This window comes from Pan paniscus, chromosome 4, assembly GCF_029289425.2.
Source record: "Pan paniscus chromosome 4, NHGRI_mPanPan1-v2.0_pri, whole genome shotgun sequence".
NCBI classification, from domain to species: domain Eukaryota; kingdom Metazoa; phylum Chordata; class Mammalia; order Primates; family Hominidae; genus Pan; species Pan paniscus.
The window spans coordinates 28,044,388-28,064,507 of NC_073253.2; the positions used below are offsets into that span (position 1 = coordinate 28,044,388).

Below are 20,120 nucleotides of genomic sequence, written 5' to 3' on the forward strand. Positions count from 1 at the left end.
AATGTTAATGTTGTCTCCTCAAGGTCTAGCCAAAATCCATTGTCTTCCTTCTCACCCCCCACTGAACTCTCATTTACTGATTCCCATGCATTTATATATCCCCTGAATTTATCACATTCTGCATACCATACTTTCTTTTCTAATAAACCTGAGCACTAATAATGAAGAAACTATATCTTTTTCTTTAATGTATTTACACAGAATTTGTACAGTATATTTCACAAAGTAGATAAGTCGATAAATGGCTGCTGAATTAAATTTGCTATTAAATGCCTCTTCTTTTTTTTTAAAACTCTGAATATAGGAACATTAAAGTTATGTCTTAACAGTTTCTAAATGAAAGACATAACTACTATCCCTCTTTATCAAGGTCTCATGTTTAGTTAATGGGGAGATGGGACAGCAGAGTATGGCTGTGTTCGACAGATTTATTGAAAAATCTTTCTTTATACATTTATATCTAACAATAAACAATAAGCACAAAGATTTATCTTCCTAGGAATTATTTCTGACATTACTAACGTTAATGCTGAAATGAAGTATATATTTCCAAAACAATTACAAAATCCTTCATTTTCACAGCACCTGATTCACATAATTTGGGGCTTTTTAAAGAAGTTTAATGTTAAAACTAGAAACAATAAGATGAATTTATAAACAAATTCACAGGGAAGAAAAACTATAAAAATCAAAGTTCTGGGGGAATGGTCAAGGCCACTAAATTAACATACATTTAACTTTTTTTTTTAATCCTCATTTTGAAAACATAATATTGCAATAATTTGGACAGAAATCAACTTAAAATACTTCTTTTTTCATGTTCCATCATGGTGTTCAGCAACCAAAAGCGACTACCTTTACATGTTTTACCGACTTCCTCCAGTATGTAGGAAGAATTTCCAGTTTTGTGTGATGTATCATAAGGAAGTTTAAGTTAGTAACAAAACGAACTTCAAAAAAATAAATTCATGTAAATTATTTTATCTTTAAAAAGGATCTCAATATGGACATTTATTCAGTTAAGAAGATGATATATTTTCAGTGCATTATTTTGTATGTCTAAATCTCCAGAAAACTGGAATTGGGAAAAATTACATTCTTAAACAACTCAAATTGCAGCTAGCTGTATTTTCAGTGAGGACATCTAGAACTCAGATTGTCATGTATAAAGTACTCAAGCAACCTGTATATGAGGTAGGCAAAAGGGTACAGCTGCCTAGACTCACATCTTACATTTGATGTCTTTTAACAGTCAACTGAGCTTCCAGCAAGCAACTAGAAGAACTTGTTTTTGTTTTTTGGTTTTTTTCAGATAAACAAGCTACAGAATCTCTATTCACTCAAATGTCTAGTTTGACAAATTCTAATTTGGATAGAGAATGCTGCTGTGGTACTGAGGGATTAAACTAGGCAAATATAAGCATTTTAGAACAAGATTATGCCAGCCTCTGAAATAGGAAATAGAGAGTTATTAGTTATAGGAAAACCTTTACGTTCACAAATGAAGATTATTTTCTATTTGACTGAAAAATTGCTGACATTCTATCATATGGTTTCTTCTATTATTTTTCCTAATCAAGTAACTATAATTCATTCTGAGTTTTGGGACAAACAATGAGTTTACTTTGAAAGTGAGAAGTAAAAACCAACAATCACATATAAGAAATGTCAACTTGAGAAGAACTCAGTTACATGACAACATCTGTATAATAAGTCTCAGGTATCTTTAGAAACTTTTTTTTTCCTACTAAAGTATCTCACTGATAAAATAATGTTGATATATTTTCTTTTCCTAAGATATTTTGCTCCTCCTACAGATAACACATGGATTTAGTAAATTTGTTGCAAACAGCTTATGTCTAATTTTTAAAATCACAAAAATTGTTTTGGAAGGAAACAAAGTATAAGTTACTAATTTGTATTCATATTTGACACTGTCTAAAGAATTCTTGGGCATGACTACTATGAAATTATATTGAAGGTCTTATAATTTTTAGAAGTTAGAAACTTTTATATAATTTTGACTCTGAATACTGTATTATCAAGATTTCAACTATTTTTGCAAAAAGTAAAAGATAGCTAAAAAATTATGATTTACCTGTTATAATACCGGCCTCCCATCATAAACTGATTGTTTGGCGTTGGACATATTTTAAATCGCTGAATATTTTCATTGGTCCGGAAATAAAGTGAATAATCGCCAGGAGTATTATCTGAGGGCCTCACAAGAAAACTGCAGACTTGACCAACTGTAAGAATTAAGCTGTTAGTTTTTCCCTAATTATCAAATAAAAAAGAAAAGATGTTAAGTAGTATTATTACAAAGTGCATTCAAAGTCATAAACATATGTAAATTTTCACCAGGAACTTGTTTTTTTTTTAAGATAATTTCTTTCAAATTTTCTGGTTTATGATTCACAACCATCCACATTGCTTGTCTGCTATCTCTCTGGTGTATCTTACCAGCTTTAATACATAAAAATAGAGAGCAGAAATTTTGCAGCAGTAACTTCTGGTCAGTAATATCTACACCTGTCCTAATTTGGAAGGAACCTAAGCATAGTTAGGGAATACTGGCTAAAACTGCTAAATTCTGTATGTAAATCTTCATAAGAAGAAGATTCTAAAAAGTGAAGACCAGTTTGCTTAAGAATACTCTGTGCTTAATCAATGTTTTCAATTAATCATTAAACAGTAATGACTGTGCTAGGCACAGTGGTACATGCATATAATCCCAGCTATCCAGGAGGATCACTTGAGCCCAGGAGTTTGATACCAGCCTGGACAACACAGCAAGATCCTGCATCTTAAAAAAAAAAAATTAAAAAGTAGTAACTGTAATAAAATAGTACCAAAAGCTTTTTATAAAGGTAGATTCAAAACAACTGAAATATGTGTATACATTATCAAAAATCAATACACATACACTATATTTTATTCAATAGGTATGCTCCTGAAAGGAATTATAGAAGCAAATTATCATATATTAAATATGACATTAATTTTAGAGAAGTATTTCTGATATCTTTGATTGGCAGTGACTCATAATACTTAGATGCTCTGCCTTTTCTCCATTTAAGTCCAAATGATCCAGAAAAGATCAGGACTTGATTGTTTTTAGGAAAGCACAATGAATGCTTAGATTATAAGATAGAATTTGAGGGGTAAATTACTAATATTTCCAATCATCCAATCAAGGCACTTATGAAGTAACTTCATGTTCAGTAAAAAGAAAAAAATAAATCTCCTTAAACTGAATCTTCAAGGCTTAATACATAAGTAAACATAAAAATTACAGAAATTGATTGTATAATATGGGCTAAAATGAAAGTGTTTCTAAGTTGATACAACAAATCTTACTGACAAGAATCCAAGATACTCTCTAAATTTCTTCTAGAATATGATAGGAATTTCATGCAAGACTGTGCATGCAAGTGCTTATTTGTACTTCTCAGGAGAGAAAATCCCACCAGATCCTCAAAAGAGCACATGACACAAAGAAAATGCAAACTAATGTATTAAGGAAATTAAGTTTAGCTCCTTTTCAACCTTGTATGACTTAAAACAAAAGTACCTCAAGTACTTGGTGGTACAAGTTCCAAAAAAGAAACATATCCAAAATTCAATAAATTCACTAAACTACATATTTTTGGTTCCACACTGAAATAGCTGACAGAATGTCATTTTAGTTTAAAATTTCTTCTCTATTACTATCATATAGCATTATCATAATCTTTTTTAACTTATTTTTTGAACCTACTTAACCTACAGCTTCACAATAAAATTGAGTACTTCAAAAACTATCTCAAATCTTTCAAAAGAATAAAGTATTAATTTAAAATGCAATGCTTTATGGATTAAAACAATTCAGATTACCTCTATAATTAGGGTTATCACCACAAGAATCTATTTCACCAAATACAGAAACTATTGATTCAGTCAACATTTTTGAAGAACTGAAACTTTTAAATTACATACTAAAGCTTAAACTTGTCTGAAATCTTTATAAGATGTGGTTTGCCGAAGAAATGCTCGGTATTTAAATTAATTCAGCCTTAAATATTTAGTAAGAATAAACAATGACAGGATGGTTAAAACCACAATACAAGTCAATTTTTACTTTGTATTTATAAGCGTAACAGTTTTGGGAAATGTTAAATTAATACATATTAAATAAAGCTCAATCATATAATTCCACAAGTATACAAAGATAAATACAAGAATGTCTGCTGTAGCTGAACAGCAAAAGAATAAAAACAATACAATATCGTTCTACTGAAGACTAGTTAATTATGGTATTTATATAATGAAAAGTTTAAATCCATAAAAGAGAGTAATGAAAGTTTTTATCTGCAGATACAGAATCATCTCCCAATATATATCTAACATGAAAAAAGTGTGTTGCATGTTCCTGTCTGTATATGTGTAGGGGTGAGAAAGATTCACAGAGACACAGAAAACTTCTAGAAACATATGGGGAAAAAAAACTGTCACCTAGTGTTACTTCTGAGGAAGTGGACAGGGGCCTGGGGTAAAAGAAAAACACACTTGACTAAATTTTATAACACATGTATGTTTAAAATATAAATAAAAACACCAGCTTCTTAGTACTGGACACGAAATTATAACATGCATAAACACTAACTGAATGCTAAAGGCAAAACACATGATAAATGGTTTGTTCACTTTTTTATTCTCTTTAAATAGACATTAGAAAAGCAAGTAAATAAGTAAGTACCTGTCATTAGTAAATTATAAGCTTCCTGTTTGGAAATCTTCCCATGGAACCATCTTAAAAAGAGAATAAATTAGATATATAAATAAAGTCCTTTTTGCTGTTATCATATGATCAAAATTAAACAACCAATATAGTAAGTTTAATTCAAAGTGATAAAATAAATGCAATTAATCAAATCATCTCATTCTTATTACATTTTAATACATTTTATATACATATTATACTTAATTTCAACAAAATATAGTAAAACTAGAAACTATCAAATATAAACTACAATTTTCATTACCAATACAAAAATGGCAACAATTTTTAATCCTGATAATAACAGACTGTTATAGGTCTTTTTTTTCTTTTTGTGGGGTAAGGGGAAGGAGGAGTAGTACAGATAGAGCCTACTCCAGAACTTCCCTGAAAAAATTAATGAATTCATTTCTGAATTTTCCTATAACATCTGATAAATTCTCTCTTCAAATAAAATCAAGATATTGACTCTTACTTTGCTGAAAGTCAGAATATAAGATTGGGTGATAAGAATGAGTGGATAGCACCATCAAGAACTGAAAGAAAAGAAGGACTTAGTGTTCCCAACTCTATTTGAGCTAACAGCCTATCAAACTAGGTTGCTATGTATTTTATATTCTGTATTCTTAAATTAAGCCTTTAGAAATTATTATAAAAGGCATCATAGTCAAGACATAGAGCATACAATAACCTATTTAAATTTTACCTTCAAATAAAATGATATATCTGATTTAAAAAGTAATTACTAGTCATCAAAGTACATAAAATCACCTCTTATTTACCTAAAGGCCTATTATCTATCTTGCTGATTAACACATCTTAATGCCAGGCTGACAATTCCCGATCACCTATCTACTACTTTGTGGGATCTTCTTAGGGTCTACAAGTATTTTTAATAATAAAGAGCAGGCTAGAAAGTAAATATACGACTAAAATATATAAGTGCTCAAAAGTCCAGTGTGACAGGTTCAGAGGTCATTCACATTGTTTTAAATGATCCATACAATTATTACTGAAGTATGAAAATATAACTGAATTTTTAAATTTTCACATGAATGAAAAGGTAAACTTTTCTTTAACACCATTCCAAGCATTAACTCACTGATTCAGATCTCCTGGTGCTCCCTGTGTAAATTTTGAATAATATAAAGCAAGAATACAACAACTAAAACAGTTCAGACTACAAGTAGTGAGGTTCTATACTGCATTCAAGTATAGGCTAAATGACCACTTACTACAAATGCTAGAGCAGGATTTTTATATTCTGGAGGACAGTCAACTACATGACCTGACCTCCAAGGCTAATCCTCTACTTCTACAGTTTGAAAAAAATTCAAAAAAAGAAGGGTAAAAAAAATGATACGGTTTACAGATGAACAAGATTATTTAGCATAAGCACACAGTCTGAAGCCAAAGTGGCAATATCTCTTTCTAAAGAGTTTTCGTTTCATTTTTCAGACATTTATTCCCATATAAAATTTATATATTTCAACCACATGGTTTGCAACAGTGATAAAAGTGATAAAAAGATGAGTCCCTGCTCTTATAACGTTCCCACTCCTAGGCCAGGCGTGGGAACTGGGATCACACCTGTAATCCCAGTACTTTCGGAGGCCAAGGCAGGAGGATCTCTTGAGCCCAAGAGTCCAAGACCAGCCTGGCAACATAGTGAGACCCTAACTATAGAAACAATGTAGAAACTATAATAAGCACAGTGATAGGTATTGCCAAAGGCATTTTGGGAGTAACAGAGAAGGGTACCAATACTGTTGAGTGTGTAGAGAGGAAAATAAAGGAAGATTTTCTAGGGGGAAGTGATGAATGAGCTAAGTATGAATGGAAGAATTCTGGCCTAGGAAGCAGCTTGAGCAAAGGTATAAAGAAAAATAGCTAGGAGCAATGGCTCACACCTGTAATCCCAACACTTTGGAAGGCCAAGGTGGGAGGATCACTTGAGGCCAGGAGTTTGAGACCAGTCTGGGCAGCATAGTAAGACCTCATCTTTACAAAAAAAAAAAAAAATTACAACATTTGCCAGGTGTGGTGGTACACACCTGTAGTCTCAGCTACTCGGGAGGCTCAGGCAGGAGGATCACTTGAGCCCAGGAGTTTGAGGTGAACTATGATAGCACTACTGCACTCCGGCTTGGGCAATGGCAAGAACCTATCTCTAAAACAATAAAGAAAAAAGTATTATGAATTTGAAGACCTACATGCTGGAGATTAGGAAACTACAGATGATAAGTGCTAGGAGTAGTAAACGACAAAATAACCAGATAACAGATCATTTTTTAGGCTCTGCTAAGGTAAAGGTGGAGAATCAGTGTAAGATTCAATTTTTTAATTTTTATTTTTTCTGTTTTTATGGGTAATGTATACAACTATTTTGTTTATTTTTATGGGGTACCAGTGATGTTTTGATACAAGCATATAATGTTTAATGATCAAGTCAGGATAACTGGGGTATCCATCACCTCAAGCACATATAATCATTTCTTTGTATTAGGCATATTCAAATTCCACTCTTTTAGTTATTTTTAAATATCCAGTAAATTAGATCTTATTCATTCTATCTAGATGTATTTTTGTACCTATTAATCAGCCATATTGTATCCCCCCTTCCCTGCTACCCTTCCCACCTTTTGGTAACCATCATTCTACTATCTATCTCCCTGAGTTAATTTTCTAATATTTTGCACCCATATGAGTGAGAACACATGGTATTTGTCTTTCTGTGCCTGGCTTATTTCACTTAACATGGTATTTGCCAGTTCCATTCATGTTGCTGTGAATGACAGGATTTCATTCTTGTTTATGGCTGAATAGTATTCCATTGTGTATATGTACTATATTTTCTTTATCCATTCATCCACTGATGAACACTTAGGTTGATTAAACATCTCGGCTATTGTGAATGGTGCTGAAACATAGGAGTGCAGCTGTCTCTTTGATACACTGATTTCCTTTCTTTTGGATATATACCCAGCAGTGGGATTGCCGGATCATATGGTAGCTTTATTTTTAATAAAGAACTTCCATGCTGTGCTCTATAGTAACTGCACTCATTTACATTCCCACCAACAGGGTACAAGGCTTCCCTTTTCTCCACATCCTCACTAGCATTCATTATAGCCTATCTTTTGGATAAAAGCCATTATAACTGGAGTGAAATGAAATCTCATTGTAGTTTTGATTTGCATTTATCTGATGATTAGTAATGAATGGTGAGCATTTTTTCATATACCTGCTGGCAGTTAAGGATAATGTGATTCAATCTAGGTAGATTATTCCAGCTACTGGAAAAAAGGATTTGATGAGGCTAAAGAGTCAAGGGAGATCAACTTGGAGGTTACTGTTATATCAAATCCTGGCAGGAGATTTAAAAAGGCCTGAACTAGAATGTAGTTATTTAAGATTTGAGAAGGCGGTAAACATTTAAGAAATACTTTAAGAGATAAAGTCATCAGGACTTGGTGCCCATATCATGTAAATAGGGAGCTGGAAACAAATTCAACCAAAGTTATACCATCCATTTAATCTCAAAGGTTACTTGTAGATGTTACTGAGGACACTTTAAAGAATTTAAAGTACTGCCACAGTCCCTATATTAGGAAATTAAAGGGAACAAACATACACATAAAATAAACCAACAATGCAAATTTAAGTTACGCCCCAATTAAGAAATTACATAAAGTTAAGAAAAATGGAAGAATGACAATGCTATCAGATAAAAAGACTTCCGAGTGAAAGTGGGATTTATATTTTATACTATGAGAAAACTGATGTAGCTTTAAATGTTTACTAGCATTTAACCTATATTTTTAAATTTAAAATTCCATTGCTATTATCTAAAATAAAAAAACCTAGATTTATGGTCTTTTTTTGAAAATCAGAAGGATCTAACAACACTAGACTCAGATTCCTACACATATCAACTAGAAAACTAGACAAAGTGATTACCTTACAATAGGCAAACACTTTCTAGTTTTCTACTTCCCACAGTTTTCCCTAACACCATGAGTGAATATTAGTTGCCATTTATTACCACACGTACAGTGTTGTTTTTTGACAGTAGGGACATAGTTCCATGTACCTTGATCTCTAGCAACGAGGGAAAATAAGAAAGATCAAGATTATTGTGTCTAAAGAAAACTGGGAATATATATACTTGACCCGCTTCACTTGCTTACATTGTCTGTCTGATTCTTCCAAGCATTAATTAGAATTTGCAACTCCTAGCTGGGCACAGTGGCTCATGCCTGTAATTCCAGCACTTTGGGAGGCCGAGGCTGGTAGATTACTTGAGGTCAGGAGTTCAAGACAAGCCTGGCCAACATGGCAAAACCGCATCTCTGCTAAAGGTACAATAACCAGCCTAGCGTGGTGGTGTGCGCCGGTGGTCCCAGCTACTCAGGAGACTAAGGCAGAGAATCGTTTGAATCCAGGAGGCAGGGGTTGCAGTGAGCAGAGATCGTGCCATTGCACTCCAGCCTGGGCAACAGGGCAAGACTCTGTCTCAAAAAAAAAAAAGAAAAAATAACAAAAAAGAATTTGAAACTCCTGATATAGGTAGAGAGGAGACTTCAAACTAATACAAACAGCAGGGTACAGTCTCACTAATGGAATCTATTTTGTAGCTACAAGAAACAATAAAAATGAACTCAGAATATATCTTACATATTCCACTTACAGAAGGGTGAAGCATTAAACAAGGTGACTGCAAATGGAGTAGTCAGTTGAATGTTTTTATATTCTAATGGTTAGAAAACAGAAAAAGCAAACACTTGAGACAAGCCTCAAGTTCCATCCCTAAATGCTGAAAGATAAGAAAAAAATGTTGTACTGAAAAGATATTAGGAGATGAATAGTCTATTAAAATGTGAGTAAGAGAGAATTGGGATTAATGGTTCAGATCTTCAAAAGAAAACTTACATATACATAAAATCAGTCTGAAGATTATGAAAAAAAAAGACCTTGCTGAATCTTATTAAAATTGTGAAGAACCGTTATTTTGGGGGGATAAAAGATGTGGCTATAAAACAAGAAATACTATGAATAACCAAGAAATACTATGAATAATTTTAAAATGTGCCAAATTGTGACATTCATAATGTTATAAATGTAGTGTTTATTCAAAGTCTTCAGTGTGGTGATAAAAAGAGTTATATTTAGTTATCAGCTACCTTTTATTTGAAAACAAGACTTTATCACTAGATCCTTAAGAAAATATTTAGAAATCAGTTCCCTAAGCCAAATTTAAAAGTTAAGTCAGTCCAAAACCTTAAAAAACAATTTTTTTGGCCAAAGTTTTCCAATTAGTAAATTTACAATATAGATTTTTTTTTTTCATTTTAATAATTAACACAAACTCACATTTTTCCTTCATGTGGATCTTCTTCCCGGCCCTAAAGGGAAGACATTAAGACAGTATTTTATATAATTAACTATTAATCTACTTTTACTAAAATTCATGAAAATCATATCTGCAAACATATCCCCACACTATCCTTATTTATGTTTATATAAAAAAAGATGTTTCTGTTCAGTAAATATCTTTCCAAACCTCTCTTAATCTTTTCTTGTTGCCATTACCCTAACTCAGGCCCTCTTATCGACTTTTCTTAAACAACAGCCCAACTAATATAATTATGTCCTACTCCACCACTCTAATCTGGATACATCAGTTTCAACAGCAGCTGTGCCCTACATTAAGAAAAACCAAACAAAAAAAAAACACCTCTCTACTGCCTACAAATTTCTCATTCTGCAACTGAAGTCGTTTACCACAGGACTCAAGTCTACATTTCCTGTCTCATACTACCAATTGTTTTTTGGTTCCTATACCATGGTCACACATAACTTCCTATTTGCCAATCTCCCACCACTGTAGCTTGTACTTTTTGTTCTTAGAATGTACTTTCCACTTTTTGCTTTCTACTTGTTAGATAAATACCTAACCAATCTGGGAAGGAACTATCTCAAATGCTACCTCTTCAGTAAGACATTCTGAGCCCGTAAAAAGTGAACATCAACTTCTACTTTCAATATAAAAGACATCCACCTTTTACTATGTTTTGAACTTTATTTTATTCTATATTCCTCTGATTTAAGATACAATAGTGTTACTCATTCCACTATTATGGAGAAAAATGGTCTAACTACATGTGGATTTACTTCTCACAATTTGGTCCTCACTCATTAAATACCTAATCAAACTAAAATCAAACACTCACTGAATGTTACTATATCCAAGGGAGTAGGCTTAAAAAAAAAAACTATAAAAATGAATAGCATTATCATTGTGTCACTGCCCAAAAGGAGTTAATCTCTTGTAGAAGAGGTTTACACAATGATTAATTTTAGACAGTGTAACAGAATGCAGAATTAGCAAGGTGCTATGGAAATACAGAAGGAAATAATTTTGCCTAAGAGACTCCAGAAAGGCATAAATCCTCTGTGAAACAGGGATGACATATGAACTGAGCTGATAAAGATGAATCAAATTTTACAAGGCAATCTATCAGGGCAGGAATGTCAAGGAAGAGGGAAAACTATAAACATAGAAACATTCATTTACTCAACAAACATTTACTGAATGCCTAACTAATGCCAGACACTATTCTAGGCAATGGTAATACATCAGTGAATCAGAGACAAAAATCCCTCCCCTCAGAGAGCATACATTCTAGAGTTAATACATAAAAGTATAAATGTGTTTGGGGAACTGTAATTAGAATTTTAGAAGGAGAAATTCCTTAAATCTAACCACTAACTGAATGCCCAAAACATCTTCACAGACTAGACAATGTCCAAATGGTTTTTCAATCTACAAAGAATTCACTACCCTCTAATAAAGCCCATCATGAAAGTTATTCTACATATTGGAGTGAAAATTGTTTATAAATGACGTGGAATTATTCCACTATTAATTTATAATGTTACTATATTCATTTTTAGCAACCACATCACATTATTCACTCATACTGAGTTGCTAACTTTTTCCTTGATCCCTTGTACTGATGTGAGGTCATGTCTCCCTATTCTGGTTTGGGTTGTTATTATTATTTTTCTGTATACATTGAGTAATTTTCATTTTCTTTAAAGTTTATCTTGTTAAATTTGATCCAGAATTCCAAGAGCTCAAGAAAAGTTCAACTATAGTGCAATTCCTTGAAGTAATCAGGATGGGGAAGATGGTGATACAGCAAGGAGAGGGAAACCCAAACTAAAAGTTGTAACTAACAAATTTTATAGGAAAACTATCATAGTAAGATGCTTCAGTACGAATACTGTTTGCCTATATGGAATAAATATCTCTTTTACTGTAGAATACAGAATACTAATCTAGGAATTAGGAGTCCTAATCCTAGCTCTTTCACTAAATAACTATATGACTATGAGTATGGACTGTATCACACCATTTCCTCAACTTTTCCCACCTCTACTCAGTATGTTTTACTTCTATGGATCAAGATTTGGTTGCCAGAATAGGCAGGTAAGAGAATAATAGGAAAGAACAATATTCTCCACTGCAGTCTTCCAGGAGCAATACTCTTCAGAATATTATCAGGTCTGTGGCATAATTTAAAAACAGTAGCTTTGAAGGCTGTAAAAGACAACAGAAAGCCACTCCATCTCACTAGAAAAATCCGAAAGGAAAGGGAGAATTCCAAAGTTATAATGTACAATATATTTGATACTGAGTATTGTCTCTGAAATATAAAAGCCGTTCAAATGCTGACCTGTTATTAAAAATGCACCTGGTAATTGATACCATATGATAACGTATTATATGATGGAAACAAAAACAAGGACGAGATTCAAAATGTAGAACCATGTGATAATATATGTATAATATAAATGAATTCTTCCAAGTTTACTGGAAAATTATATATATATTTGAAAGATAAAGAATGTAAAACCAAACATGTGTAACCAGTTGAGGTTTCATGATCAGACTGATATAACTTCACTTATGAGGAAGAAAAGGATGGCAAAAAAAAGAATAAAAATAAGCACAAACAGGCCGGGCACTGTGGCTCATGCCTGTCATCCCAGCACTTTGGGAGGCTAAGGCGGGTGGAACACTTGAGGTCAGGCGTTTGAGACCAGCCTGGCCAACATGGTAAAACCCCGTCTCTACTTAAAAAAAAAAAAATATATATATATATATATATATATATAAAATTAGCTGGGCATGGTGGCACATGTCTGTAATCCCAGCTAGCTGGGTGGCTGAGGCACGAGAAATGCTTGAACCTGGGAGGTGGAGGTTGCAGTGAGCCGAGATCATGCCACTGCACTCTAGCCTGGATAACAGACCAAGACTCTGTCTCAAAAGAAAACACAAATGTTAATATATTTTTAATTCATAGAAAATCATACAAGCTTTCTGAATATTGGCAGCTATGTATTATAATATGCTAGCCTGATTATGTTCCATACTAACAAACAGCACTTATAATTCTTGTACTTATCAATTAAGTTCTTTTATAAAAGAAATGTATTCATAGCTACTTTCTCTGATTATTGACAAGATCCAAATTTATAAAATATTTAGAATCTAGAATTGAGAAGAAAAGAACAAAACTTACCACCTCTTCTACTAGGTCTTCAACAATAAGGCCTTGTTCATCTGTTCTTAAATTTGTAACCCACATCCATCCATCTTCTAATTCATTATGAACAATGAACATATCTCCTTTTAAGAAACTGAAAATAGCAATTTTAAAGTTATTAAATTTAAAAATTTTAAATACAGAGATTAGAATAGTCATATACCACAAAATAGGATAGGGATAGTATTATATTGAAAAATGTAAGGAATTAGAGTCAAACACCCTAAATTTGTATCCTATTTCTGGCATTATCTACATGTCAATTCCTGAAAATAATAAATAATCTGAATTTTAATTACCTCATGAGTAAAATGGGTTTGATAGTAGTATCTGCACTAACTATATCACTGAATTATTGTTAGATTCAAATTACAACTTCTGTTAACAGAAACTGATTGTACATATATTGAAGGTTTTGGGGTGTAACTACAAGAAAACTGAATTGAAAAACTTATGTTTCAATGTTATTACTCTTTCAGATGTAGGGTAGATATAAAATCAAAACACAAAATAAATATAACACATTTTACATACATAAGATATAGAGTTACTTCAGAAAATGTTTATTTTAGATAAGCATGATGTAGATGCTTATGTCAGTTAACATTTTTCTTATAAAAAAACCAGGGCTTAATTCATCCAGATACCCATTATCCAATGGGTACAGCATTCTTTCTCTGAAAGTGGTAGGTACCAAGGGATATATTATGAGAAAGGAATGTATGTTTTTTTTCTGTTACCAATTTAAGAGTACAGAGATGCATATACAACTTAGTTTCCTTTTACTGAAACCTAGATGTTTTCAACCTCCACACAATTATGGAAACAACAAGTTGCTGATGTATTTCATCAATATAAAACCATTAGTAATTCTTGAATTTGTCCTTTCAGGCTTAAAAGAATGCAACTGAACACAAAGTTTCCAGATTTGTTGGATGGTACCATTAACCCTGTATCTATAACTGTATTTGTCTTTTTTTTCAGCAATTTTCCTTTCAATCTTAATATTCACAAACCAAAATCTATTAAGTAAATTTAAGTAAATCTCTTCTCCTATCCTTGAAAGCTTTAACTGCTTTCTCTATGCTATCTCAAGCTTCATTGTATGTTGGACAATGTTTCAGACAACAGAACTTGTATTATACAACATTTAACTCAATATTTGAATAATCATAGAATATTGTATTCTATCTTGATTCTACAATCCTTCTTAATGATGGCCAATATTTCACTAGCTGAATGGCAGCAGACATTACCACTTAACCAATTAAACTATTCCTTTCTAGAACCACCTAAATAAGCACATTAAAGAAAATCATTATGAGTAAAAGGAGGGTGCACATGAACTGGTAAATTTCATTTCTTAGTTAAAAGTAGCCATAAGAGATACTTCTAATTTCAAGTTTCATTGTTGTTGCTATACCAACTTTTCATGGTGCAAAAACCAAAAAAAGTTTTAAATAAGCTTGTTAGTAATAATACAATCTAATCATAACTCATTCTGTATTATTTTGTGTTATCCCCCCTAAAACAGGCTAAAGTGCTTTATTAAATCATTAATTTTTAAGGTATTTTTATTTTAAAATCCACAGGTGTGCATAAACTTTTTAAAAGACTCATAAATCCAAATTTATATCATCAAAGTATTATTTAAATTCCCATCTTCCTAGATCAGCTATTTTTTTTTTCTTTTTGGTCTCCCATGACCTCTTTACACTCTTAAAAATGACATCCTAAATGGCTTTTATTTATATGGATATCTACTGATATTTACCATATTCAAATTTAAAACAAATGTTTTAAAATATTCACTAATTCCTTTAAAAATAGCTCATTAAAAATATGAAAAAGATACTTTTACAAATTTAGTGAGAATATCACTGTTTTATAATTTTGCAAATCTCTTAATGCCTGGCTTAAATGAAAACTGCTGGAGTCCCATATCTGTTTCTGCATTAAATTTGCTGCTATATGATTTTTTTGCTTAAAACATATGAAGAAAATCTGGCTTCACCTAAGAATGTAGTTGTGAAAAGGATAAGTATTTTAATAGCCTTTTCTGATAATTATAGATATTCTATGAAATTACACCAAAAACTCAACGAGTGGTACTTTCTTGAAGGTTAGTTGTAATATGGAATCCAAAACTATTTATCAGTGAACTTTATGCATTCCAATAACATCTATTGGTCTATCTTGCACTTTAAATGAATCTTTTACCCATGCATAATTTTGTAACAACATGCATTGACCTTTTAGAAAATATTAGTTCACTGAGCTATCTATATCTTCTAGTTGTTAACACATTATACACTATCAAAACCTCTCATTCTTGGCCAGCCACGATGGCTCATGCCTGCAATCCCAGCACTTTGGGAGGCAAAGGCGGGCAGATCACCCGAGGTCAGTAGTTCAAGACTACCCTGGCCAACATGGTGAAACCCCATCTCTACTAAAAATATCAAAATTAGCCAGGTGTGGTGGCAGACGCCCATAGTTCCAGCTACTCAGGAGGCTGAGGCAGGAGAATCGCTTGAACCCAGATGGCAGAGGTTGCAGTGACCCAAGATGGCACCATTGCGCTCCAGCCTGGGTGACAAGAGCGAAACTGTCACAAAAAAAAAAAAAAACCTCATTCTTTATTATCTCCACCTATCTCATCAGAAAAGTCATTATTTCAGAAGCTGTCAAACTCTTGATGGCCAATACAGAATGTCTAAAATTCAAATTTTTACTCAAAACTCAAATTTTGTCATTGGCAACAAACACTAAGTTTTCTTCCTTGAAATAATAGACTCACTCTGTTCTTCTTCAAAAAATGTCAAACATTCTCTCGAGTGAAAATGGTGTGCACAAAAGTAACAGCTAAGCCAGGTGCAGTGGCTCATGCCCATAATTCCAGCACTTTGGGAGGCCAAGGCGGGCAGATCACTTGAGGTCAAGAGTTCAAGACTGGCCTGGCCAACATGGCAAAACCCCATCTCTACTAAATTACAAAACTTAGCTGGACTTGGTGACACACGCCTGTAATTCCAGCTGCTCGGAAGACGGAGGCAAAGAATCCCTTGAACCCAGGAGGTGGAGATTGCAGTGAGGCAAGATCGTGCCACTGCACTCCAGCCTGGGTAACAGAGCAAGATTCTGTCTCAAAAAAAAAAAAAAAAAAAAAAAAAAAAAGGAACAAACTAGTTCAGCTCTCAACTCACTGCTTTTCCTCATGACACTAATCCCTGGTACACAGCAGAAGTGTTTTATACATACTTCCCATTTCATCATACAGATTAAAGTTGTGTAGTCACAGGTTGAAATTTAATAAATATTTTTTACTCCCTCATCAACAACACTCTTAAATGAAACTGTCTTTAACTCCAAGTGTGTAACAGTGAAGAATACAGTACACTTTTGTGCCACAGCCTTGATTTCTATTAAGGCACCAGCAGTTTTACCATCCATTGCTTTTGTACCATCATTGTAAAATTTACAGTGAAAAAGGCAAGTTATGTCTTAGTATGTTATGAAAATAATCTGATCTCATGGACTGTGATGGCTAATTTTATGTGTCAACTTGGCTGGGCCGTAGGGTTCCCAGATTAAACATTATATTTCTGGGTTTCTCTGTGAGGGTGTTTCTGGATAAGATTAGCATTTGAATCAGAGGACAGTATCCTACCATCCCCAATGTGAGTGGGCATTATCCAATTCACTGAGGGTCTGAACAGAACAAAAAATGGAGGAGGAAGAAATTCATCCCTTTCTGCTGCCTTACTGGTTGAGCTGGGACATCTCATCTCATCTTCTCCTGCCCTCAGACTATGATTTACACCATAGGCACCCCTGGTTCTCAGGTCTTCAGATGTAGACTGAATTATACCACTGGCTTTCTTGGGTTTTCAGATTGCAGACAGCCGATTGTGGGTCTTTACTGTCTCCATCTGTCATTGTGTAAACCTATTCTCCATAAAAAAAATCTCCTCTAGAGAACACTGACTAATACATGAACCTTCTAAATGGATCTCAAAGATCCCCACAGTTACATGAAACACACTTAGAGAACTGCTGTCCTAAATGATCCCACTAAAAATTTTTTTAAATTACCTAAATTCATAAATTTGTAATTCATCACTGTTCTTCAATATATGCATTTTTTCCTTTGTCATTTATAGGCCTGTCCAGTTTACATTACAAATAAAAATGTGTCAATAAGAATTAAATGAGAGAATTAATGGTAAGAAACAAAGTTTCCACTAGAAAATTAAATAGCTTATAGAAAGACACAGATAATCTGATTATCAAATTATATAATTATATAGAAATAAAACCACAAACTAACATGTTGCATAGTTCTATAACATTCCTAAGGTTTAAAATTATTCACCCATTACATAAAGTAGAAGCTTATCCTTTATAGCTGTGGCATAAATGTCACATGGTAACAAAAATTTACATAGCATATAGATTGAAGTAGAACTCTCCTTACTTTGTGAGAGACAGTGGAATAAAACCTAACTATTTCTCCTATCATATTCACTGAGGCCACCCTGATCCAAAACCACAGTCTGAACAAATAAGCCAACCCAGAGATACAGGACCAACAGACCCAATATCAAAAGCTCTTTCACCTTGCTGTATGCCATTTCTTCAAATTTCAAAAGCTTCCTAGTCCAAGAGTAATAAATCTTGGAAGTCTAGCTCTTTCAAATGCCTATACATGAGAATAGATTATAAAATACCTTATTTCATCAGTGTCTGGTACTTTTGTGTAAGGTAGAATAGCTCGTACACGCCTTCTATCTTCTACTGGCTAGAAACCATAAAAAAAAAAGATTTAAAAAGATAGTCTTTTTATCTTAAAGTCAAAAGAGGTATATCCACATAAAGCCAATAAAAATTCACATTAGAAACTCCATGGGATCATTCAAATAAATTTTTACTTGGACTATAAATACCCAGTGCCTAGAAAGGCTTTTTTGTTGTTCCTGTTTTTATGAAAATTATATTTTAAATATAAGCAGTATGCTTGTATAACGTAATATGAATGATCATTTCATTTTAAATATACTACATGAAACATATACATTAACCTTTCATTGATGATACACAAGGCATTTCAGAATCTTGCAGCAAAGTCAGGGTTAGTACTATGAAATCAGTAATTTGTTCCCATACATTCAGAAATATTTGTTAGGCTATCACCATACAGTATTTTCTTTTAATCTGGTTACTTAAATACAAAATTATTGAAAAATATTTTCTTTTTTTTTCAAAGAAGTTGTCCATTTTGTTCTGACATTATAACCCGAATTAAAATTTAATACAACAAATACTTCTTGAATTATAGTAAACATAAGAAACTGAGCAATAGCTAAAACCATTATTGTACTGAAAAAATAAAGTTTTGAAAGATATTTTATTCATTTTACTTGCCTCTGGTGGTGCAACTGGGTAAAGTAATTTTTCTCCTTTAAGCAAACAAGAAACATGACTGTAATAACCTATTAGGTCTGACAGTGAAGAAAAACGTCTTCCACCAATGTAGTAATCTCCACACATAGCAATAATCCTATTTGAACAGGAAAAAAATACAGTATAAAAAAATCTTTACAGCCAATTTTAAAAATCAAGTTTTATAGAGAAATTATAAATCCATAATTTCCGTACTCTTTTCCTTGTAACTATATCCTTATACTAAAATACCACTTATTAGTATCTTCATCACAGTAAATTACTTGGGGCTATTTCTCTTACATATATATACATGCATTTGATGTGAAATACGTATCAGGCTTATAAACCTCAATTACAGAATTCCATCAAATATCTGAAAACTCACCCTCAGATACCTCTTCTCACTTTCCATATTTAAGGCTGAATTAACAATTTAATAAGTTTTATATGGCTAAAAGGAGCTCACAGATCTCTTGCAATATTTACACAAAGTACAGTAATAATTTCACATACTACATGTGGTATCATGGTACTACTGAACCTTATTTTAAAAATCTAAAAACCAAGGGTACACAAACATTTTATCATTTAACACTATATGCATTAGATGATTTTTTTCAATTTCTTCTATAAAAATGAAACAGAATACAATATGGGTAAATATGTTTATATATACAGAATATTTGTACTTGAAAATTTATATGTCTGTTTCACTGAAGTGCATGTCTGCAAAGAGTTTTAGAATAGTGAAGCTAAAATAAAGGACACAAAATTTGAGTTTTAAACAGGGTTTCCTACACTTTTTGTTATTCTGCAGTCTAAAAGTATACAATTCCTTTATTTTAGCCTTACCACTCAAAGTTTATTTGTAATTCTTTATACTTTAAAAACTATAAATATATTTGAGGATCAGCACAGTAATGCCCAACAATATTGTTTTTAAACAAAAAATGTAAACATTCAAAAGAATCTCTCTAAATCACTGATTAAATCATTTGACTGAAAACAAGCTTCCTTCTCTATTATTTGTTACTGAGTCATTCACCTTTATTATACAGGTATATTTATGAATATTATATCAAAATAGCTACATCATTTGGCTTCATAATAGGAATAAAGACTTACCTAAAATGGTTGACAACATTCATCTGGCTAAGAAATGAAAGTACAAAGGACCCTGGCCTCCGATCACTCTCTCTTATAAGATAACTGCCAGACTTCCCTGCCTGCCTGAGGCGTTCTTCTGCTATCGTTCTGTCAAGTTTTCCGTGATACCACCTAGGGGAAAAACAGAGAAG

The 20,120-nt window shown here is 32.7% G+C and overlaps 1 protein-coding gene across 4 annotated transcripts in view; it reads right to left on the bottom strand.

Annotated features, from left to right (window-relative positions):
* Positions 1 to 20,120, bottom strand: part of RASA1 (RAS p21 protein activator 1) — a 127,675-nt gene that overhangs the window by 40,875 nt on the left and 66,680 nt on the right. For 2 of the 4 annotated variants that reach the window (XM_055112233.2, XM_063604407.1), the window contains exons 2-8: positions 19,948 to 20,100; positions 18,798 to 18,937; positions 18,108 to 18,174; positions 13,354 to 13,471; positions 10,133 to 10,164; positions 4,739 to 4,791; positions 2,099 to 2,249 (exon numbers count right to left, since the gene is read on the bottom strand). In XM_055112233.2, the coding sequence (XP_054968208.1) occupies positions 2,099 to 2,249; positions 4,739 to 4,791; positions 10,133 to 10,164; positions 13,354 to 13,471; positions 18,108 to 18,174; positions 18,798 to 18,937; positions 19,948 to 20,100 (714 nt within the window). Of the gene's footprint in view, positions 1 to 2,098; positions 2,250 to 4,738; positions 4,792 to 10,132; positions 10,165 to 13,353; positions 13,472 to 18,107; positions 18,179 to 18,797; positions 18,938 to 19,947; positions 20,101 to 20,120 lie in introns of all 4 variants that reach the window. The other 2 variants (XM_003822786.8, XM_057302263.2) reach the window with 1 other exon arrangement.